Source organism: Miscanthus floridulus, chromosome 8 (genome assembly GCF_019320115.1).
Source record: "Miscanthus floridulus cultivar M001 chromosome 8, ASM1932011v1, whole genome shotgun sequence".
Classification (NCBI taxonomy): domain Eukaryota; kingdom Viridiplantae; phylum Streptophyta; class Magnoliopsida; order Poales; family Poaceae; genus Miscanthus; species Miscanthus floridulus.
The window spans coordinates 42,125,503-42,150,721 of NC_089587.1; the positions used below are offsets into that span (position 1 = coordinate 42,125,503).

At 47.9% G+C, this 25,219-nt stretch overlaps 2 protein-coding genes across 2 annotated transcripts; both read right to left on the bottom strand.

Annotated features, from left to right (window-relative positions):
- Nucleotides 1-354: 354 nt before the first annotated feature.
- LOC136468938 (uncharacterized) lies at nt 355-4,599 on the bottom strand. The gene is made up of 4 exons (XM_066467331.1): nt 3,291-4,599; nt 1,672-1,967; nt 1,368-1,565; nt 355-879 (listed from the first exon to the last, which is right to left on the bottom strand). The coding sequence occupies exons 1-4, from the start codon at nt 4,597-4,599 to the stop codon at nt 355-357; spliced, it is 2,328 nt and encodes a 775-aa protein (XP_066323428.1).
- Nucleotides 4,600-10,777: 6,178 nt separating this feature from the next.
- Nucleotides 10,778-23,328, bottom strand: LOC136476242 (uncharacterized). The gene is given in 16 exon segments (XM_066474010.1): nt 10,778-11,103; nt 11,248-11,438; nt 11,729-11,817; nt 11,910-12,000; nt 12,084-12,212; nt 12,310-12,366; nt 12,461-12,553; nt 12,662-12,727; nt 12,805-12,891; nt 12,987-13,033; nt 13,036-13,055; nt 20,631-20,756; nt 20,836-20,936; nt 21,033-21,112; nt 21,211-21,508; nt 22,829-23,328. Coding segments are annotated over 15 exon segments (1,524 nt in total). The 5' UTR covers nt 21,446-21,508; nt 22,829-23,328; the 3' UTR covers nt 10,778-10,991.
- Between the last annotated feature and the right edge of the window lie 1,891 nt (nt 23,329-25,219).

The following is a 25,219-nucleotide window of genomic DNA, read 5'->3' on the forward strand; positions in this document are numbered from 1 at the left end:
ATTAAGACTGGACCTAAACTCGGAGAAGACGGACGTCGGCAATCCTTTGGTGAAGACATCGGCGTACTGGGACGTAGTGGGAACGTGCAGGACACGAACTTCACCGAGGACGACTCGTTCTCTGACGAAGTGCAGATCAATCTCAACATGCTTGGTTCGCTGATGCTGGACCGGGTTGGTCGAGAGGTAGACGGCACTGACATTGTCATAATATACCACAGTGGCGCGGCGAAGAGGGTGGTGAAGCTCTTGCAGAAGTTGTCGCAACCAGCAGACTTCAGCAACACCGTTGGCCACAGCCCGATACTCCGCCTCAACACTGGACCTGGACACCGTTGGCTGACGTTTGGACGACTAGGAGATGAGATTGTCCCCGAGAAACACCGCATACCCAGATGTGGATTTGCGCGTGTCAGGACATCCCGCCCAATCAGCATCCGTGTAGATCGTGAGATCAGCTGGTGAGGTCCGGTGAAGATGAAGACCAAGATCCAAAGTGCCCTGAAGGTAGCGGAGAATGCGCTTCATAGCGCCAAGATGCGGCTCCCGAGGGTCATGCATATAGAGGCAGACCTGCTGAACAGCATAAGCAATGTCCGGACGGGTGAAGGTGAGATACTGAAGTGCTCCAGCAATACTGCGATAGTGAGTGGGGTCGGCGACGGTGACACCATCAGCAGAAAGCTTGGCATGAGTATCAACAGGAGTACTGCAAGGCTTGCAGTTAGTCATACCGGCACGCTCCAGAATATCCAACATATACTGACGCTGTGAGAGAAACAGACTGTCCTGGTAGCGCTGAACACTGACTCCCAGGAAGTGATGCAGGGACCCCATGTCGGTCATAGAGAATTCTTGGCAGAGAGCTACAATGATCCGCTGAAGAAAAACCATGGAGGAAGCCGTCAGAACAATATCGTCAACATATAGTAGCAAGAAAGCCATCTCTGAGCCTCGGCAATATATGAACAAGGAAGTGTCGGACTTTGCTTCAGTGAAACCAAGAGAGGTGATATGAGAGGCAAAGCGACGATGCCAGGCGTGCGGTGCTTGCTTCAACCCATACAGAGACTTGTTCAGGCGGCACACATAATCTGGTCTGGAGGAGTCGACAAAGCCAGCTGGCTGAGCACAGTAGACTATCTCAGACAAAGTGCCATGGAGAAAGGCATTCTTCACTCGAGCTGATGGATGGGCCATGAGCGAGAGAGCGCCAAAGTCAGTACTGCGCGAATGGTTGCTGGCTTGACCATTGGACTGAAAGTTTCATCATAGTCAATTCCCGGACGCTGTGTGAAGCCGCGCAAGACCCACCGAGCCTTGTAGCGGTCGAGAGAGCCATCGGACTTGAATTTGTGGCGAAATACCCATTTGCCTGTGACAAGGTTGACGCCGCGTGGTCGAGGCACCAGTGACCATGTGTCATTTGCTTGCAGGGCATCGAACTCCGCCTGCATAGCAAGGCGCCACTCAGGGTCCGCCAGAGCCGCGCGAACAGAGGTGGGCACCGGAGAGAGGGTCGCCGTGTGAAGGTTCAGGCGGTCGACGGGATGACGAGTACCATCCTTGCCACGAGTGCGCATGTTGTGCGCATTAGTGACAGGAGTGATCGCTTGGGCCGCGCGTGGCTGTAGTGCGACCGGTGAGGCGACCGGCGCCGCTGGCAACAACCTGGGATGTGGAATCCGCAGGGGCAGCAGCACCAGTGGGCCCAGAAGAGGCCCGGCTGGGCGCGCCGGTGGCAGCAGCACGGCTGCTGTGTGCGGCTAGGGCAGCAGTGCTGCTGCTGGGAGCGCCGGGGGCAGTGCCGCTGCTGCTGGGGGTGCCAGGGACAGCACCGCTGCTGCTTGGAGCGCCGGGGGCAGCAGCGCTGCTGCTGGGAGCAGTGCGGGCGGGCGCCTGCATGGGCGCCGATGCACCAGCCGGCGGTGGGCTGGGTGCAATCGCACGGCTGCTGCTACGGGTACCTGCATGCACAGCTCTTGACCCATTGGGTAAAGAGAAATCATCAGTGTTATCAAAAAAAATCAAGTGCGGTGGGATCCTGGGGCGAGGTGGACATATCGGCGAAAGGAAACACCGTCTCATCAAAGACAACGTGTCGGGAGATGATGATCCGATTAGAATGAAGGTCAAGACACCGATAGCCTTTGTGATCAGAAGAATACCCCAGGAAGACGCACAAGGAGGAACGTGGTGATAATTTATGTGGAGCTGTAGATGACAGGTTGGGATAGCAGGCACAGCCGAAAACACGAAGGTGGGTGTAGGAGGGCTGCGTGCCGTATAGTGCGAAGTATGGTGTTCGGCCGTCTAAGGTTTTTGTAGGGTGGCGGTTGAGGAGATAGGTAGCAGTGTGAAGGGAATCCGCCCAATAAACCAGAGGAAGACTGGCCTAGAACAGAAGAGGGCGCACGATATTATTGATGGTGCGAAGAGCACGCTCAACCCGCTCGTTCTGCTGAGAGGTGTATGGGCATGACATCCGAAAGGCAACCCCGTGAGTGAGGAAGAACGTGCGGGCCGAGGAATAATCAAATTCACGGCCGTTATCGCACTGAACTGCCTTGATAGTGGAGTCAAATTGTGTGCGCGCATATGAGAAAAAATGAGTGAGAACGGTAAAGGTGTCGGACTTGAGGCGTAAAGGGAATGCCCAGCTATAGTGTGTGCAATCATCAAGAATAACAAGATAATATTTGTAGCCAGACACACTAACAATAGGTGTCCAAAGATCACAATGTATTAAATCAAATGGGCGAAGTGCACGGAGTTTGACAAGCTAAAAGGGAGGCGCACATGGCGACCAAGCTGACAAGCGTGGCAAACATGAGTGTCATGGCGCTTATTACATGTGATAGCATTGGAACTAAGGAGCTTGGACAAAGCTTCAGGACCGACATGACCAAGGCAGCGATGCCAAAGGGTGGTGGAAGGCGCGGCAGCAGTGAGGGCGGTGGCGGTGGTGCTGGGTGTTGTCGGCGAAAAGAACGGGTAAAGATCTCCCGTGCTATTACACCTGGCGATCACGCTCCGTGTCTGTAAATCCTTCACAGAAAGGCCGAATGGATCAAATTCGATGGAACAGTTGTTATCAGTGGTAAAACGACGAACATAAATTAGATTCTTAATCATGTTAGGCGAAACTAAAACATTAGAAAGAACTAGGGGACGTCGTGCGGTAAAAAAGGAGTGTGATCCGACGGAAGTAACAGGAAGCGAAGCCCCATTACCAACAATGATAGATGAAGGACTTGATGACAAGGGAGTGTGGGAGGAGGAAATTATACCAGCGTTGTTGACCATGTGAGCACCGGCGCTGGAGTCGACGTACCATTCGCTTGGTCCGAGTGGAGTTAGCGACATGGTGCTGAAGTTGCTGGCGAGGGAGGACGTGTCGAAAGACCCTGCCTGCATGGGAGTCCATGCCGGCTGCTGCGGTGGTGGCGGAGCGTAGCCGAACCCGGGCGGTGGACCGACGCCGTAGCCATACGGCGCCAGGTTGGGCTGCAGCTGGGGCTGCGGCACAGCCGCGAGCGCTGCCTGTGGTGGACGAAACGGCCCGCCGGGAGCACTGCTGGAGGGCTGCTGGTGCGGCCAAAACTGAACCATACCTCCCCAAGTGTTGTAGACGAGGGGAGGCGGACGAGAGCCGCTGGCAGCAGGTGCACCGGCCTGCTGGTTCTGCTGCTGCTTGCCACCACGGCCGCGGCGCTGTCGGCGGTTGCCCTGGCCACCACCAGAGCTGCCCTGGCCGCCGCTGGAGGTGCCCTGGCCGCCACCAGTGCTGCTGCCACGGGTGGAGGGGGCGCGGGCGACGGGGCCGGAATAGTCGGTGACGAGGGCCGACGGCGCGGGGGCAGGTGGTGGTTCGGTGTCGGCGGTGACGTCGTTGAGATCAATCTCCTCAAGGAGCAGAAGCGTGCGTGCCTCCGCGAAGGTCGGGAACGGCTGGCGCAGCTTGATGTTCGTCACCATGGGGCGGAACTTGGCGCTGAGACCTCGGAGCAGCGTGAGGACGAGGGTGCGGTCGCCGACGGGATCGCCGAAGTCGCGTAGGGTGGCGGCCATCGTCTCGAGGCGACGGCAGAAGTCTGTAATGGACGTCGACCCTTGCTTCACCGTGCGGAACTCGGCGGACAACAGCAGCGCACGCGACTCGCGCTGGCCGAGGAACTCGTCCTCGAGGTGGAGCCAGGCGACGCGGGCGTTCAGGTTCTTCAGCATGGTGGACTGCTGGAGGTCGGCGTTGATCGTCCCGTAGATCCATGTGAGGACGGTGCAGTCCATCTGCACCCACGCCGGCCGATCGGCGTTGACGACATCGTTGAGGACGTGATCGGTGAGGGCATATTTGCCCAAGACGACGAGGAAGAGGGCACGCCAACGGGTGTAGTTGTTGGCGACGCGGTCGAGGACCACCGGCACGAGCACCTTGATGTTGAGGACGGCAATGGCGGCGGCGTGGACGTCGGCGTGCTTGGCCTCATAGGCGTCGAGGGCGGCGGTGTGGGCGGCCTCAGCTTGGCGACGGCGGGCGTCCTCGGCGTCGCGTTCGCGCTGTTCGCGAGCGGTACGCTCGGCTTCGGTCTCTACCATGAGACTGGGTCGGACGGACGACGATCGGCGTAGAGACAGGGACGGGCGTCGCTGGCGGCCGGATCACGTGGATGACCTGCGACGTAGATCACGCGGACGTAGACGTGAGGCAGATCACGTACAGCACGTAGACGTGAGGCAGATTTCTGCCCTCCAGGTGCTGTGCGTGGACACGGCGAGAGGACACACGTGCAAGGAAGGGAGGCCGGCGAGCAACGTGCCCTGCGGCGGCCTGGAGCAGCCAATCGTGAGGATCAGCGGCAGCAGAACCAACCGGTCGTAAGGACCGGTGGCTAGGGTTAGTTGTGCGGAAGCGGAGGATACGGATCGTAGCCTCGCATGATACCATGAAAGAGTGGAATACACGATGTATTACTCAGGCATAGTCAGTGTACATATATAGGCTAGGTGGGGAGTCACGGTAGACAGGCCCACGAGCCCAATTACATTCCAATAGGTATTACTCCATATTAGCTGGGCTGACATTCTGCAACGAAGTTCAGTAGAAATTCTGCATCAGCCTGTTCGGCAGGCCGTAAAGGCTCGTGGATTATTTACTGCTGGCTGGTTTTGTGTGAGAGAAAAATACTGTTCCAGATTATATACGAGCAAGCGAACAAGCACTGTTTTTCTTTAACCTTTGAGTGTTGCAATCTTCAGCCGTGTCGATCAAATCTGATAAGGGCACACAAACAACCTTCAGCATTAGTTTGTATGATTAGTAATGTACAGCTCTTCCAGCTCTGTATTTTTTTCTGTTATTATTATTGTTATCTTGTTACAGCTCTTATTGTTTAAATAGAACTTTAATCCTGTTCACCGCTGATTCTCTGAAAGAATATAACTCATTTACTACTTGGTTGAATTAAGTTACAGGATGAAACCAGATGTCTACTGATTTTACAACCACTCCGTCAAAACAAGAACAAGCTGGAAATGATAACGCAACAGCAAACAATCATGCTCCAGGTTGTCATATTTACATCAATAATTCGCTAAAATTAACAAACTTCTCAGTGAACAGTTTAATAAATTAAGATCAACACTAACAAAATTATTTGCTACTTAGGGATCAAAGGGTACTCAGGTAGCACGGTACCAAATTAACTGAGTCACATGTCACACGGGAGACAACGGCGTGTTCGGCTGAACATGTCTGTTTCAGCTTATTCTCTCACAGAACACTATTAAATCATCCAAAATAAGTCGAACTACAGTGGACAAGGGTACCAGCCGAACACCCCACCAAGATCTCCTGGACGAATTACAGGCGCCATGGTGTTTTTAGCACACCATGGTAAAAGAACCATGTAGACCTACCCCAGTATAACAGTTTCCACAAACTCAACACTATCACTATTACTCTATTAGATTTGCCTCTACCAGTACAGTAAATTTTGTGGTCCAATAACATCAGCATGAATACAAACCACCCACCACCAAAAATATACAGATTCATTCATGGTATGAAGAATAAGACCTGTGACCAGACTGCATATAAAACTCAATAATTTGGTCTTCCATCAATGAGTCTCCAAAGTCAGCGGAATTTCAACTTTCCATGTTGCAGCACTGATCTTGCCTGGCACTCAATCCTCTCTGCCCCTGCCAATCCAGTGCAAGCATCTGATGCCCCCAAGGTTACTGCAAAGTACAGATAGATAGTGCACAGGAAGGCAAGCACAAGAAGTGTTGTCAGGAGGAACCGGTGCCGCTCAACCAGTGCAGACCAACTGTCATCACGAGATGACTGAGGCTTTTTTGCAGATGACACGAAGAATGTGTTTTGGGACCTCCTGTGAGGAGATGATAATGAATCAAGAACCATGGTGGTAATGTACTGGTTTGTTTGAATCCTGTCCAAAAGAGACAAGAATAATGAACTAAGTATTTTCAAGCTCTACACTCACAAGAAAGATTGCTTAAGTGAATAAACCATCAGTAGCTCAAATCAATCACGAACATGTTAATATGCTGTGAGACTTTGGTGACTCGACTAGAACTCAACAGACAGTAAACAGAGCAAACAAATAAACTAAGTTTCACATCTGGCTATACAGCTCCATTTTAATGGAAATATGATATGCACATATCTTGAACCCGAATCATGCCACATAGTAGATAATCATTTACAATTTTACTAAACAAGCACTGTCTTCTTCGATAATATGGGTAGTTCTATATCCATTTTTGAAAGGGGAAACATGTCACTCACTGATTCAAATATATTTCAGTGTATGTTGCATAGTTCATATTTCACAATTCACAATTCACAATTTTCTCCCCATTCTTAAATTCAAATCAGAATAATATATTAAGAGGAGAAAAAAAATCTAAGGAGCTATAGAACACAGAGATAAAAACATCTGGCTAAGAAAGTTTCAGTACATTTCTTTAGGGAAGGAGAGGATCTATTTTGTGATGGACAGAACAGAAAGGGATAAAAATGATTCAAGTTACTCCAACTCATCGATGTTTGAGTAAACAGAAAACACAACAGAACTGGAATTTCAAATAATGATTGCTGTTTGAAATGCCTGATTTCGCTGGATTTTCCAGTCCATGAAAAAACAGAAAAAGAAAATCTTTCCACTGTCAAAACTGCCAGCAGAACCTTAATGGATAATCATCATTTCTGGAAAAGAATTATAACCTACTGTATCACATCAGTCATAAAAAAAAAATCAAAGTTAAAGAGAGTCTGAACATTAATGGACAAGCAACATTTCTGGAATCATCATCACCTATTGTGCCACGTGACAATCCAAGGCTCCTAGGCATAATAAGTTAATAACATCAAAACAAACCAGGATCTATTACTAGAACTCTGTACTCATTGAAATTCTAGTAAACCACTGGGCGCAACATCAGTTCATCACAAAAGGCAGCACTAAAAGCATGTGCAAGCATACAGTTTCCTGGCACAAGGAGCATGGTTTAATTGTCACAAAGGAGAAAGCTAGTTCATTAAGTAAAGAAACTACAAGAGACAGTGCATGTTCCCCACCTCTCTGAATTCCAATAAATCGGAAAACATACGTGATACCAAAATAATAAATCAGGAGCCCAATATCACTTTTTTACAAGTGAGGGCCAAAAGTCCATTGTATATAAGGTAATTGGGCAGTGAGCACTAAACTAAAGCTCACATGTTTATCCATGACAGCATGAAAGGCCAAAAATATATATTAAAAAAATTACCACAGCTACTATCCTGAAAGAAATTAGAGGATTCAAATGCGCTACTATCTATATCCTTGCCCGGAACTTTTGAATTATGGGGATAAAAAAAGTCAACTAAAGTTCAGGTAGCACAGTCTTTGTTGAGAGTGGGATTGCTGAAGTGGAAGTGCAGAACGACACTGTGCAATGCATAGCGAAAACGACTCCTTAATGCGGCACTATCGTGGTCCCTATCGCAATGGAATCCCAGATTTTTTTTTTCTGCGTGTTGAAGGCTGAAACAAAAACATCCAAATCAGTTCTTTTCCCCCTAATGGATCAAAGATCCAGGCCAGAAGCAGAACAAATCGGCAACTATACTGAGAGCACATAGTACTATTACGCACCATCTATTCCGATTCACATTGACCCAAATTGATAATTCTGATTTAGTTTGAAGAAAACATTTAACCACGGAAGCATTAATAACGACTGAGGTACATTGGCGGAACGCACCGGGGTCCGGGGCAAATCCTAGAAAGAAATCGTTAAAATAAAAACCGACTGACTGGAAATGTAAGCGGAGGTTTGGATTCCAGCGCTCTCACATCAAAGAAGGGAGAGAATCCCGCAGGCCGAAACGAAACGAACAAGCAAGGCCATCCTATCCCTATCCGAACCGGCGAAGATGACTGGAAGGGGAACATACAACCCCGTTCGGATCTCCACTCCATGCCAGAGGCGTCCAGCGTAGGGAGGGGGTGCGGACGCCTGCCGACGGGGAAGGAATGGAGGAAAGAGACGCGGTTGCGGCTGAAGGAAAGAAGATGCATACCTGGATCTGGATCGGGGCGTGGCCGGCCGGCGCCGAGGGCGGTGGGGGGACGGAGCGGACGCGGCGGCCCTTGGAAAGGGAGAGAGGCCGAGGCGGGGCCCCGGTGAACCGTCCGAATATTGACGACGGCCGAGGAGGGGGGAAGTCCGGTAAAACTACCTCTCAAACAGGATTAGGATTAAAGATGGATGGGCGTGTCCACTCGCGTGTGTATATCCTTTTATTATTATCATCAGATTGTTTAATATTCTTTCCAATGTTTTAATCAGATACTGTACGCGTGGATCTTTTTACAAATATATAAACAGAATTTAATGCCTTATCTCGGTCGTTCATTGGTTGGTAGAGGAAAAAAAACTATTATTAGAATACATTTTTAGAGGAAATGTACAATTATCATATGATAGCATACTGATGTTTGTAGAATTATTAGGCAAGTCTTAATGGGTTTCATGAGCATTAAATCAACTGGCACAGTGTTAATAAAGAGAGATATAATAAAAATTGTATGGGATGAAAGAAGTTTTATGAAGACGAAACTTGTTTATATATACTGTTTCTAACAAGTAGAAGTCTTGAGATAAAACTCGCCTATTAGAGCAAACATTTACACCTTGTGCTCGTTACTTGATAATGTCATACTCAGACATTATTTGGCATATAAAAAGTGGTTCCTTTATTGCATATTGTGAGAAATAAACTGCTTACAAACTGGTGCTAGAATTATTACAGGGAATCATAGGTAGGGCTATGCAAATGCACACCGCCATTGCCGCTGGTGCACTCCACTCAGATATGCCTGGCGCCACACAACTGAAGACAACTTTGTTTTTGTTTAGGCCGGATTAGGGGAAGGTCAGTACTGTACGGGAGCCTGGCCGAACAAAAACCTAGCCATAATAACCTTTTGGCTGTTCTGGTGTTCTCTTGTCAACATGACAACAAAAACTTCCGGTTCCTAAAGAGTGCAGTTTTCTTTGTTTTTTAGTCAACTAATCTTAAGATGCACCAAATATGTAAATGTTAATATTTATAATACCAAACAAATATAATTACATTAACCATGGAATATATTTTATAGTAGACATATTTTGAGATATAGATTTTGAGATTGTTTTTTATAAACTCTGTTAAACTTAATAGTTTGATTATTCTAAATCTAAAATTGTTTTTTTTCGGAACAAAGGACATACATAAATCCTGACGTGTAACAGGTATGCCACCAGCAAAACTTATTTCAAGAGAAACCATTATCAACATGCATGCACAGTGCGGAGCTCGGCCATGAACGCAGAGGGGGGCAATATGATGTAAAATGCAAGAAGAGAGGGGCATATTAATATTTCGTTAACAACTAAAGCAGAAAGCTAAGACCTTCATTAAGAATTGATGGTGGGGGCCATGGTCCACTATGCCCTCGCGAAGCTCCACCTGTGTGCAAGCATTATCGAAATGCAACACACACGGTATCCTGCATGACGAGAACCACAAGTCGAATGAAAAATTATCCCCCTTTTCAGATTAATTGCAACACCAAAATTTGGAAAAAGAAACTAGGGTAAATATTTTTTATGGTAGAACCATGCGCTATTTCCCGCTCAACCATCTTTTAGTGTCCGTCCCTTTGTTTCAAGTTTCCTAACGTTGAACGAAGAAACTCTTGGCAGCGAAGAAACGCCATTCATGCCAATTATGACTTAAAAAAAAGATATATTTCCTTTTTTTATATTTCTTCAAGAGCTGTAGTTGACGGCTATTCCATACCTCTGTGCGCCCTTGATTCTTTATAAAAACGAAAATTTGATGATTCTAGAAAGAATGTACTATTCTCTGTTTAATCATAATAAGTTGTTCTAGCTTTTAGTTATATAGGTTTTGTTATACACCAACAGATATAGGGTATATCTAACTAGTAACTACTTTAATTTGGAACGAAGGTACAGTCGTGGAAAAAGACAGATTCACCAAAACGTAGCAGATCTGCTCCAGACATGACACAACAATAATGACCAGAGCTTCCCTCTTACGTCAAGCATGTCAGAAAAGCTAGGAAATACAACAGCAAAACATGAGCTATTGTTAGCCTTTTTCATTCAGAAAATTCAGTGAAAGCTTTTAGCCTATTATTTGGTTAATGTAGTAAATTCCGCTGCTTTTTAGCTTTATAGGCCTCTCTGAAGGTTTGGAAACATGTGATACAATACAATTTTCCCCTATAGATTGAGCCATTTTATGGATCAGCCACCTGTAAGCAAAAATGCCCTTACATAGCTTTATTTCATATTTACATTTACATGCATCACTGTTGGAAAAGCTTCGCTTCTCAGTTGCCTATGTAAGCCATGTGGGGCGACTACAAGAATTTCAAATATGAGTTGCAGAAGCCTTCAGCTTATTATGCCAGTACATCACCACCATTATCTAGACCTTGTAAGGGCAGCTGCTGCTGTTGCCGCAATCTCATTTCGAAGTCCTCCAAATATTCTCTACTGTTGATCTCTGTCAACCTGTAAAAGCACAAGGCATAACAGAAGGCATCAGTTAAATACGAGCTTAACGGGTTGATTGTGAATTGTGAATTGTGATTCGACATGGCAGGCAGAGCACCAATCTGAAATCTATATACATTAGCAAACACACATTTCCAGTACCTGCTAATCGTACGATCCTTGGCAAATCCTAGCTCATTGTCCACACATAGGTCAGGATCGTCACTTTTCTGTGAGCGCGAAGATCTTGGTGAAACCTTCTGTGCTTCAGCAACAGTCACGATATTCTCAAACAGATCTATCGGTCCAGCCTCAGCTGTACATAACAACCTTGCTTTGTTCTCGTACATAACCTAAAAAAACATTCATTATTTGAAGATAAGTACATGTAGTACAATATGCAAAATCTATTGGTGGAGAGGGGAAATGCATTTTTGTTGTTTATATTCAAGTATAATTTTGAAGTATGACGGACTACTGCATGTAATGAGATCTAATCTATGATAAAACCTCCTTATACCAACACTGAATGTTAGTTTTGAGGTGTCTTCAGTTGAAATATAGAAAAACAAAACATTGTCTGCTCATATTGAGGCCGAGACAAACTTAAACATAATAAAATGAGACATAACAAGGACCATACATCAATCAGTGTGACGAAACGATAAGCTGATGTTCTGTTACTAGACCCAAACTTTGGAACACCATCAAGTGCCAGGGTGTGAAATTTTTCTGCACAGCAACGTTTGGTTATCAGTTAGGTTATGTCAAGAGTAAATTTCGTAATCCAAATACTAGAAATTACATTGCAGAAATATACTTACTAAAGAGTCCAAAATAATCTGCTGCGCCTAAAGGTTTATCACAAAGATCTTCAAAAGGAAAATACGCACAACCATTTGCTCCAAGGGGAACCTGCAAAGTCATGTTTAAGTAATATATAAAAAATAATGTGTTTTAGTGGGTTGCTTTTGAATGCTTCTACCATACGTCCATACCAGTAATTTCCGTCCCATAATTACTTCAACAGTTTGTGGGCTGGGTTCCTCATCTCCAATTAAAGACTGGAGCCTCTGTTTCAGAAGCGTACCGTAATGTTTTCCGACGAAATAGAAACCTTGCTCAGCCTGCTCAGATATCAGTTCAAAGATATCAGATAACTAGATAAGGGAAGGGGGGAAGAAACCAAGGACTACTAGTAGCTTGCAGAAGTTGGTAACATACAGAACCCATTTGGCGATAGTCCACCGCAGATCCAATGGGGTGCACGATGCACCTTTCCTGCAATGGTCCACAAAAGTAAACACCACCATACTAGCATATTAAACTTCGATTGACAATGCAGAGAAATTGATAAATGTGAAACCACTCATACTTTCAAGGTGTCAATAAATGGCAAGAAAAGGTCCCGTTGTAAGCCACCTTCATAAAGCTTATCTGGAGCGCGGTTAGAAGTCGAAACAAGAATCTGAGCACAAGACATGCAAATAAATCCATGTCAAAAGTTGGTGTATTGTATAGATAACCTGAGTAATTAGTCCCCATAAGAAAAGGGAAGAAAATAGTAGCCACATACAACGCCTTTGCTGAACAATTGTCTAAACAGCCGGTTCAGAATCATAGCATCAGCAACATCAGTTACCTGTGCAGTATAGTTGGGCTTGTTACAAACATATATATTGGGACATTGTTGGAATATATAACCTCAGAAAAGTGTACCATAAACTCATCAAGACATAATATGATGGCCTCATCTGAAATCTCAGCTGCTACAACATCAAGGGGATCTGAAACACCTTTATGCATCTGCATATAGACAAGTGTCATGACAATGATTATCATATCTTCCTGAAGCTTGGAGCAGGGCACTTATGAAGGCAGTTTGCACATAAACAAATTACCTGAAGATGACTATGTACGTTCAACATGAAATCATGAAAGTGAATACTTTTTTTCTCCAGTTAGATGGCCTGCCAAGACACAATAATATCAGTTATCTAAAGTGAAGAATGCGTGCAAGTACCAACTTTTTGTCTGAATATTATTGTAAAAAGCCATGAGATTTGTATGAAAACTCTGTCGTTTCCAGATTATTGGGAACAAAACTATCTTGCTGAATGTATAAAATGACAAGAAAGATATGCCAGCATTTCATTCTTTCCATCTAGTTTATCCATCAACAAGAGAAATATGACAGGATATCTGTTGGCCACGGGCACTACAGATTCCATCTAAAAAATGAGAGAACTGCAAAGGCATCAGGCACAAATTTTGTCTATTTGCTTATCTTTCATCTAAGTCATTTATCCTGGGAGTCCATAAATTGGAATAGCCCCTGCATCGCGTAAATTTCGTGATATGTTCTACAGAATGTGCTGGGAGATAATCAGGGAAGATTTATAAACTTCACAATCAATCCCAAAATCAGAAAGCCTAAAAAAATTCCATTAATGATTCAGTCATTATCATAGTGACTAAGATGTATAGTCACATTGAATGATTTCATGCCAATTTCTTAACCTAGTTTTGCACTTAGGTTCTAAAAAAGCTTTTAACCAACAGATTGCAGAAGGTTATTCCTGGTACATGCCATGATAATCAATCTAGCTTCAGTAAACCAGAACAATTCATTTTCAAGAAATGGCAAGGGAATTTCTTTTTTTCTTTTCTCGAATGCGCAGGAGAGCTGCACATCTTTGTATTATAGAGAGAAAAAAGGTTCGGCCCCTTACATGAACACCACCACCTCACTCCGGGCCGAGCCATGAGGGGTTGAATGAAACAAAATAGGTTGCACTAAATAAACAACCAAGATGGATGAGACCTAACCAAACCACATAAGCTAGAATAACTAGCCCAGACCGTGACCTAGACCGAGAGTCCGTAGACCTCGTGCACCTGCGAGACACCACAACTCCTCCTCTTCCTCGAAAGCTTCCATGAGGCCAGAAATTCTTGGTTGAGCACCATCAAAGACACACGCATTGTGATGTTTCCAAAGGATCCAAGCCCCTAGAATAATGACTGTATTCAGCCCCTTCTTCTTATCCTTCTGTAATTTCTTGACAGCTTTGCGCCACCAATCAGCGAAGGAAATTTCATGAGGGCTAGGTATTCGATATTGCAGACCCAACACCGAAAATATTCGACACCAGAATTCTCGTGCCAAAACACAAGTGGTCAGGATATGTTGGCTATTCTCCTCCTCCTGATCGCAGAAAGGACAGTGACTGGGATGTGGAAGTCCTCTCCTAGCAAGTCTGTCAGCCGTCCAGCACCTATTCCTTATGGCAAGGGAATTTCTTAAGTAAAAGTGTGGTGAATTCTGCAATGAGCAAGGATCATCACTATATAGAGTGCCTAAGAATGCAACTCATGGTGAACTATTTCTGATTTCAAGTCTATTTCTTCTATATGGCTTGTGCCTATAATGAAATAAATCGAGGTATAGTTTATATGTGAACAAACATATTTGATATATATCTGTATGAACATTTTGTGGCTATAGACCAATTATCTAACATGTTTCTCCTATGCAGATAAAAATCAAAGTTTAGCACTGAGAATTCTCAAATATAGGGTACTCGCTCTAACTTTGTGTATGTAGCACCCAGTGGCATGGAATTACATTACAGGTAAAACTACAGTTACCATACTGCTAAATTCATAAAGCTCTTCATAGATAAAAATGTCAATGTGCCAAGTTTTCAGAGTACAGGTCAACTATCTGTCTAGAAATTTCAATGTTAGGTTATAGTATCAGAGCAACCAGTTAAAATTAGATTAATAAAAAATGATGCCATTTTACTTCTGCTAGCCAGGTACCTTCTTCTCATTCACATGCCACTGGTCTTCAAAATTTTTGACAACAATGATGTGTATATTATACTAATGCATTCATTATCTTTGCGGATAGAAGCCAAAGGCTGAGATTGATTAGCTTAATGAATGATTACAGTAGAGGTGTTACATATATATAGAGAGTACAAGAGAGCCCAAAGGGCCTGGCCAGCCTGGAGGCGGCGCCCCAAGGGGCCAGTCTAGCCTAGGGAATTGGCAACAATAAATAGGGACTAATAACTCTAACACCCCCCCCCCCCCCCCCCCCCCCCCCCCCCCCGCGCAGTCGGAACGTTGTTGGGACGAACGTTCAGGCTGGAGCGAAAATCCATGAAGACCGAGGAGGGAAGACCCTTGGTGAAGACATCGGCGAACTGCGACGTGGTGGGAACATGAAGCACACGGACAGCCCCAAGGGCGACCCGTTCCCGAACGAAGTGGAGGTCGATCTCCACGTGCTTGGTGCGCTGATGTTGAACGGGGTTGGTGGAGAGGTAGACGGCGCTGACGTTGTCGCAGTAGACGAGGGAGGCAGAGGCCAGCGGGTGATGCAGCTCCTGGAGAAGTTGCCGTAGCCAGGAGGCTTCAGCCACGCCGTTAGCAACAGCGCGGTATTCGGCCTCGGCACTTGAGCGCGAAACCGTGGGTTGGCGCTTGGAGGACCAGGAGATGAGACTGCCACCGAGGAAGACAGCGTAGCCGGAGGTGGAGCGGCGGGTGTCGGGGCAGCCGGCCCAGTCAGCGTCGGTGTAGACCACGAGCTGAGTCGGAGCAGAGCGGGGAATGACAAGGCCAAAGTCAAGAGTGCCCTGAAGGTAGCGAAGGATCCGCTTGGCAGCCACAAGATGAGCTTCCCTGGGATCATGCATGTATAGGCAGACTTGTTGAACAGCGTAGGCGATGTCAGGCCGGGTGAAAGTCAGGTACTGAAGGGCACCAGCAAGGCTGCGGTATGCTGTAGGATCAGCAACAGCAGGGACGGCAGCAACAGAGACCTTAGCACAAGTGTCAACGGGGGTAGAGCATGGCTTGCAGTCACTCATGCCGTGGCGAGCAAGAATGTCTAGTGTGTACTGACGTTGTGAGAGAAATAGAGTGTCCCGGTTGCGCTGAACAGCTATGCCAAGGAAATGGTGCAGAGGACCAAGATCTTTCATGGCGAATTCTTGTTTGAGTGCAGCGATGACCCGGTGTAAGATTTGCTGAGAAGATGCAGTGAGCACAATATCATCCACATAGAGGAGCAGATAGACTGTCTCAGTACCGCGCCGGTAGATAAACAGAGAGGTGTCAGACTTGGCTTCGGTGAATCCCAGAGTCAGCAGAAAGGAGGCAAACCGGCTGTACCATGCGCGCGGTGCCTGCTTCAAACCATAGAGTGACTTGTTGAGTTTGCAAACATGTTCAGGGAGAGTAGGATCAACAAAGCCAGCGGGCTGTGAGCAGTATACTGTTTCGGACAGAGTGCCATGAAGAAAGGCATTCTTCACATCAAGTTGATGGATCGGCCAATCCCTGGAATGAGCCAAAGTGAGGACTGTGCGAACTGTAGCAGGCTTGACAACAGGGCTGAATGTTTCATCATAATCAACACCAGGCTGTTGAGTAAACCCGCGAAGAACCCAGCGAGCCTTGTATCTGTCCAGAGAGCCATCAGCATGAAATTTGTGCTTGAAAATCCATTTACCGGTGACAACATTTGCCTTGGGAGGACGAGGAACGAGGTCCCAAGTGTGGTTGTCGGAGAGAGCAGCAAATTCCTCTTCCATGGCCTGGCGCCAGTGAGGATTGGCAAGAGCGTCGCGACACGTGCGCGGGAGCGGGGAGAGGACCTCGGCGTGCAGACCGAAGCGAGGCTGCCGGAACCCGATCTTCCCACGGGTAGCCATACCATGGGAATTGGCGACAGGTGGGATGGGAACAGCCCCAGTTGGAAGCTGGGGGCCGTGCTTGACATAGTTCGGTGGAGATGGGACGATGCTGGAGCGTCGAAGAGCGGGAGCCTCAACAGAAGGCTCGGTCGTCGGGCTTGGTGCAGGAGGACGCCGGTGGTAGACGTGGATGATGGGTGGCCTGTGGACCGGCACCTGTACAGGGGGTGCTGAGGGTGCCGAAACATCCTGCACAGGGGGTACAAGAGGCACTGTGGGCGCCGAAACAGCCTGCACAGGGGGCGCTGCAGGCACCTGTACAGCGGGCGTTGCAGGTACAGAGGGCGCCGCAGGTGCCTGTACAGCGGGCGCCATAGGTGCCGGGACAGCGGGTGCCGCAGGCGCCTGTACAGCGGGTGCTGCAGGTTCCTGAACAGGGGGCGGCCTGGGCAGGGAGAAGCCTGGCGGAGGCCCAGCAGCCCTGGGAGTATCTGCAGATAGAGGAGGGACTGACAGGGAATCATCATTAGTTAGAAAATCAAGTTCAGTGGGTGGAGGGGAGGGCCGACGGAGGGAAAAGGGAAACGTTGTTTCGTCGAAGACAACGTGGCGAGAGATGATGACCCGATTAGTGGTAAGGTCAAGGCACCGATAACCCTTGTGATCCGGAGAGTAGCCGAGGAAGGCGCACAAAGTGGACCGAGGGGCCAGCTTGTGAGGGGCAGTGGCGGTGAGATTTGGATAGCAGGAGCATCCAAAGGTCCGGAGATCATGATAGGAGGGAATGGTGCCGTGGAGAGTGAAGAAGGGGGTGCTCATGTGCAAGGTTTTGGTGGGGAGGCGATTGATGAGGTGGGTGGCTGTGGCGAGAGCATCGGCCCAATATGAGGAGGGCATGGAAGCTTGGAACAACAAGGTGCGGGTGGTGTTGTTGATGGTGCGAATCATGCGTTCGGCTTTGCCATTCTGCTGTGAGGTGTAGGGGAAGGACATGCGGAGAGAGACACCTTTAGCAAGGAAGAAAGCACGAGACGCAGAGTTATCAAACTCGCGGCCATTATCACATTGCACAGCCTTGATAACGCACCCGAACTGAGTGAGCACGAAAGCAAAGAAATTGGAGAGAACAGGGAAAGTGTCAGATTTCAGGCGAAGAGGAAATGTCCAAACAAAGTGTGAGCAATCATCAATAATGACTAAATAATATTTAAATCCAGATACACTGATGACAGGTGATGTCCACAGATCACAATGAATTAAGTCAAAAAATTTTATTGCTCTGGACAGGGAACTAGTGAAGGGCAAGCGAACATGGCGCCCAAGCTGACACGCATGGCAGATAGAATCATCATCAGGTTTGCTGCACACGATAGAAGAGGTTTGAGCAAGACGCTGAAGGGCAGCTTTGCCGGGGTGTCCGAGGCGGCGATGCCAAGTGGTCGGAGATGGAGGGGCTACGAGAGCGCAGGAGCCGGAGGATGATGATGGAAGCTGCAAGGTGTACAGAGGCCCCGAGCTATTACATCGAAGGAGGATGTTCTTGGAACGGAGATCCTTCACAGAAATACCAAGAGGGTCAAATTCAATAGAAACAAGATTATTAGTGGTAAACTGTCTAACGGAGAGAAGGTTTTTGATAATATCAGGGGCAACAAGAACATTATTAAGGTGAAAGGGGCCAGGGAGAGTGGAGTAGCCAGTACCCATGACCGGTAAAGTGGCTCCATTGCCGACAACAATGGAGGAGGGGAAGGAGGAGGATGGTGACAAAGTGACCATACCGGAGTTAGAAGCGATGTGGGAAGAAGCTCCCGAATCGACGACCCAGTCCGAGGCGCTCGGCGGCGGAGGGAGGGAGACGGTGCTGAACGCGTTGGCGAGCGCCTGAGGATCCCATGGAGACCACGCAGACGGGGGCGCCGGGGCGGGCGGCTAGTAGAAGGCAGCCGGCGCCGGAGGATAATATGCACCGGGGGCAGCAGGGCCAGCCATCATGGCCTACTGTGGTGGCTAGCCAGGGCGCGGTGGTGGGCCGCGAGAGCCGCCGGAGGAGGACCCAGGCCACATATGAATGGACCCAGTCCACGGGTTGAGGAAGGAGGGCCACTGTGGGCCACCAGGAGGACCGCCGGTGGGCTGTGGGCCGCCAGCCGGAGCCCCCCCCCCCCCCCCCCCCCCCCGCAGCTGGTGGATGTCGCGGGGACGCAGCAGCAGGGGTGGGCGTCCTGGGGGGCGTAGAGGCGACGAGAGCTGAAGGGGGCGCCGAAGGCGGTGCCATGTTGAGCTCGGCCAGGCGCAGGTCGGCACGAACGTCGGCGAAGGAAGGGAATGGTCGCTGACGGGTGACGAGTTGAGACATGAACCGGAAACGTTCATTGAGGCCGCGCAGGACGTTCAGCACGAGGGTGTGGTCCTGGACGGGCTCGCCAAGATCAGCAAGTGCATCGGCCATGGTCTTCATCTTGCGGCAGAAGTCGTCGATGGAGAGGGCACCCTGGCAGAGAGTGCGGAATTCGGCGTCGAGGAGCATGGCGTGGGACTCGCGATTGTTTAGGAACTGCTGCTCCAGCCCGAGCCATGCTCCCCGAGCGGTGATGCCTTCCCGCTCGTGGACGACGTCCAGAAGGTCGGGGGAGATGGTGTTGAAGATCCAGGAGACAACGACGCAGTCCATACGGGACCACGCCGGATCGTAGAGGCGGGAGTCGTCGCAGAGGACGTGATCCTTCAGGGCAAAGCGGCCGAGGAGGAGGAGGACGTAGCCGCGCCACTAGGAGTAGTTGGAAGCCTGAAGATCGAGGACGATCGGGATCAGGTTCGTGATATTCTGGACGGCGGCAGCCTGGCTGTGTAGATGGGCGATGGCGGCTGCTTCAGAGGAGAAGGAGCGGGCGTCGTCATCGTCCGGCGGGGCCTCGTCGCGATGGGAGTCGCCGCGAATGCGCTCCCGGAGGGCCGCGGCCTGCTGCTCCAGGGCGTCTGCCTGCGCGCGCTCTTTGGCGAGAGCGGCGGCGGCGAGGCGAACGCGCTCCTGGGCCGCGGCGGCATTCTTGAGGAGGTCAGCCTCTGCCTGAAGGGCCAGGCTGCGCTCGGTGTTGGTGGAGTGCAGGGAAGTAACCTCATCTTCCAGCTTCTGGGCGGCGGCGAGTGCCTCGTCGCGGAGCTTGGCTACGGCAGAGGCACCCAGGACATCGGAGGCGGAGGTGGCGGCCATGGGTGCGCGCGGGCGACGGCCAACCGAGGGGCGCGCGCGCGGGAGCCGGGCGGAGAGAGGAGACGGGCGCGGCGAGCGAACGGGCGGACGCGAGCGCCGAGAAGAGCGGCGCGCGCAGCGACCGAGAGGGCGCGCGCGCCTGGGAGTGCGGAAACGGAGGGTGGGCGGTACGGCTCAGGAGAGCGTCTGATACCATGATAGAAGCCAAAGGCTGAGATTGATTAGCTTAATGAATGATTACAGTAGAGGTGTTACATATATATAGAGAGTACAAGAGAGCCCAAAGGGCCTGGCCAACCTGGAGGCGGTGCCCCAAGGGGCCAGTCTAGCCTAGGGAATTGGCATCAATAAATAGGGACTAATAACTCTAACATTTGCAATGTGTTCTGTTAATTCACAATTGCACATGAACTAAAAAGAATGAAAAAGAAAGAATATTGAGCCTTAGAATGTGAATAGTTGCCATAACAGTTGTGATAGAATCACTTATACAGACTGATGTACCAGAAGAACAATTAGTATATTCACAAACTACTGGTAATGGACTAGGATTACTGAGGAAGTTCTAGTGGGATTCAAGCAGTATTTACACAATGACGATCCATAACTGATAGACTTACAGCTGTTCATAGAACAGGTCCATAAGCATCGTCTTCCCTGTACCGACACCACCATAGAGGTAAAGCCCCTTAACTGGAGCATAGGTAGAAGGCTGAGTAATGAGACGGGACCATAGCCATCGACTCCTTCAATATCAAAGACTAAGGTTAAGATAATGCACTATACACAGAAGATGACACCTCAGCGCACTAAAACTGCTCTTACCGTCCTGATTTCTCAGATGACTTATATCTGTCCAGCTGGCAGTCGTCTTCATTCTCAATCAACTCCTCATAGAGCCTTTGTAATTGTTGAATCGTATCAACCTGTATGAGCCAATAAAGAGGTGGGAAAACTTTTTACCACAGCATTGATGGAAGCTATCCAAGAAATGAACCTTTGGTCAAGGACCAGAACAACACCTGAAAGCTATCGCCATCTACTAGCTCTCCTGATGCTATTCTCCTCTCATATTCCACCATCGGACCACCTCTTCTAATATCTACAGCGAAGTTGAAGAAAGCAAATAAGTTGATTCAAATGCCCCCCAGAAATAAAAGATAGAAAGGCACCACACATAAAGGGAAATGAGAAGTGAACCTTTGATCGAATCAGCCGCTTCAGTGGAGAACATGGACCTCATCAACTCCATGGCAGGGCTTGCAAATCTGCTAGTTTCACCGTTACGACATAACATGCTCAGTGAACGAGTTGTTGAACTGCACATGATTAAAGCATTCTGCTGCCTGATCAATCTGGTGGCTGGTGAGTGCCTCGCTGCATGGTGCTGGGTGAAACGGCAAAGCTGGCGAAGCGACTGAGCGACTGATCTCATCTTCCACTACGTATCTTTTTTTTTTTCCACTTTCTAGGCAGGCACCACAAGGAAGCTATGAGCCTACAAATGCAGCAGACCAAGGTTCCATTAAAGAAAGATACAGGGTACACCTCCTAAGAGTAGCATATTACCGGCCGTGTGACCAAGGAAGCATCAATCATGTGGCACAAACAAGGAATCTCAAAAGTAAGTAAGGTACCGTTTAGATGCAGAAATTTTTGACGAAATGACCGTTGTTATTTGGCAATTAGTGTCTAATCATAGTCTAATTAGGCTTAAAAGATTCGTCTCGTGAATTTCGTCTAAACTGTGTAATTAGTTTTATTTTTTATTTATATTTAATGCTTTATGCATGCGTCCAAAGATTCGATGTGACGGAAAATCTTGAAAAATTTGGCATTTTAGGGTGGAACTAAACAGGCCCAAACAAGTTAAATAAATGGGGTGGGAACATGAGACATGGAATCTACCATCATAAAAGGTACGAGTAGTAGTCAAGAAATGACATGGAAAAGGTGCTCAATAGTAAAGAAATGCAGCTACTACACACTACTACGACCCTGCAATTAATAATTAGTTCAATATAAATACCAATAAAGAAGCACTAAGTTTCCAGAGAAGAACTAGGAATTCGTATCCAATTGAACAGTACGGAGTACCATTACAGCTCCATCGCTCCATCGATCGGCTACGAGTTCCATGGGTAGATGAAAGGGTAAAGTTCAATTTACAACCTTGAACTCTCGTCAAAGTCCGGATTTCAACCTCGAACTCCAAAACTAGATAACTTTGATCTTCAAACTCTTGAAACCGTTCAATTTTCAACCCTGGACGGGTTTCTGGGCGGTTTTGTGTATGAACAGTAACTTTTGATATTTTCGGGGAAATTTTATATTATTTTTTAGCATCTTAACGTCTTCAAATGAAAAAACTCAAAACTACAAAGTTATAGATCTCATTATAAAAAATATTTTCATTTAACTCCATACAGATAATATATTAGTGCTCTAACGCGGCAAGCGCTAGTAGGCGATTATTATGGTGCTGAAATTTTATATTATTTTTTCAAGCATCTTAATGTCCTCAAATGAAAAAAATTAAAACTATAAAGTTGTAGATGTCATCGAGGTCTACAATTTACATATAAAAATTATCTTCATCCGACATCGTATTGAAGGGTTTTCTATTTTTTGAAATTTGAGTCTCGTCACGCGACGAAACAATACTGTGGCAAACAGTATCAGCGCCCGCTAACGGCAGCAGGTAACAAGAAATGTACCAAATGGGGAAATCCGAGCTCCAGATTTTGCGGAATCACAGAGCAATCCTGAAGGAGTGATCTAAGGTTGAACTAAAAGAAGACCAGACGCCTTATCTGACCTGAGCGGAGCACGAACACGAACGGCCTGCTGCCCTGGCCCCGCCCGACACCTGACGGCGCCGCGCACGCCTTCCGAGGAGGGATGCCGCGTGCAGGCTGCGGCACAGCAGGAGACGCCCCGGCGCCGCATCGCGGCCACAGGACGCGGCGATTAGCAGGCGGGGTCCGCCGGCGAGCAGGCACTCCAACAGAGAGGGAGGAGACGGAGAGCGAGGGAGGGGACAGCGACGGCGCCTGCAGCTTACTCCCTCTGTCCCGCAATGACCGTCGTTCTATGACCAGGCACGTTTACCAAGAACAACAGGCACTGCTGATCGATGGGGAGTGGGGAGGTGCAGGAACAGAAAATGAGTGGAGGAGAGTGTGTCCACGCGTCTGACTCTTTTTTTTACAGGTGAGGCTGGTAGTGTGAGAGCAGGAAACGAGTGGACAGGAAGTTTGCTTCCTTTTTTATTACTGGTGACGCCAGCGTTCAACTCCCCAGCGACGGTCTTTACGGGACAAATTTTAAACTCTCCAGCGACGGTCTTTACGGGACGGAGGGAGTAAGTCTGTACCCGTAATAGAAAAGAAAAAAAATTCGAGAACAATCGAATCAGAGTTGTAATACTGGACCATGAACCAGGGAGTATTACGGAATATACGCACGCACCACAGGTGAGAAATCGAACTCGGGCCAGCCAAGAAACCGAAACCACGCCGGCCGCCGCTCCGTTTCAACTCGACAGCGACGACTGCCCCAGGAGCGCTCTTCTCGTCCTGAGACGTCACGAATGAAAACCGACAACAGTCACCACCGACGTCGTCACGTCACGTCGGTCGGGCCGGTGCCGAGTGGCACACAACCTCAGCACCGTTTGGTAGAGCTAACATCGACTCTAGCTTCGCTTACGTACCGTTCACACGAGCTTTTTTTTTCCTCTCCTCTCTCCTCTCACAGAGCCGAGAAGGAGAGAGTTTCGGTCTGTTCGCTGATTGATCTGTTGATTTAAGTTGACTGGTACTGATTTATTATGAGAGAAAAACACTATTAACTGATTAGTTTGGGCTGGCTGAAATCAACTAGCGAACAGGCTGTTTGTCTTTCGTCATGTTTTCTTTAACATTGTTTTAGAGCCTACCCAGCATGGTGAGTTAGCTGATGGTCTCGTTAGACCACGTAGGGTTGGATGCCACCTAGAGATATAAAGCAGTGGCTTGCAGAGTGCTAGCTGGATAACGAGCTGGCTCGGCTCGGCTCGGCTCGTTCTGGCTTGATAAAATAATGAGCTAGTTCGGCTCGGCTCATTATCCTAACGAGCCAGAAAGTTAGCCCGGCTCGGCTCGTTAAAAGCTCGAGCTGGCTCGTTAAGCTCGTGAGCCAGGTATAAAAAATACACAAAATATAATATTTGCATTTATCTAAAGTTTGAGAATAATAATAATATAAAAGAAATGCATCTAAACCAGTTACCAGTCAATTTATAGGGTCTAGACCAGTTACCAGTCAATTGTAAAGTATAAGACATGAAATAATACAAAAACTAATATAAGTTTTGATATTTTTTTCCTAGAAGCTTGGCTCGTTTAGCTCGCGAACGGCTCACGAACTGGCTCGAGTTGGCTCGTTATAGTTAACGAGCTAAAATCTTGACTCAGCTCGGCTCGTTATCATAACGAGCCGATCCGAGCCGAGTCAAGTCAGCCATGAACCGAGCGAGCTAACGAGCTTCGAGTTTTTCCTTCAGCCTTAGTGCCAGCGGTTCTTCTGCAGGCTCCTATAGCTTAGAAGAGAGAGTATGGTCCATAGAGAAAAAGCAGAAAAGGGAAAATGGACGAGGGCACACGCCAAAGCGAGCAGTCATGAGTATTCAGTTTGTTCGCTTGTTGGTTTCAGCCAGCCCAAACCAGCTAGCCAACAGTATTTTTCTCTCACAGCAAACCAGCACCGTCAGTCCAAATCAGCTCAGAAATCAACCAACGAACAGGCCGATTATTAACATTACCAAAAAATGTTGGGCCACGTAGACCGAGGCAAACTAAAATTATTTTTCACTCAACGCGGGCTACAATTCCTAATTCCGCAATTCACGTCAGTCACTGACACGTCAGCTTTTCCATCCCCGACTAAGGTCTGTTTGGTTTGTCTAGTAGCTATTAAATTTAGTAGTTTTTAGTTACTTTAGTAACTTTTTAACCAAATGCTAGATTAAAAGCTACTAAAAAGACTTTAGTCCTCTATAGTAACTCCAGAGTAACTAAAAGTGACTAAACCGTTTAGTAGCTACTAAAGTTTAGTAGCTCGAACCAAACATCCTCTATGGTCCTGGAAAGGTTATGTCACAGTAGATGCCTTCTCGCTGTAACGCTCTCTCCAACCAATGCCTTCACCTTTTGTCAGTCGAGGAGAT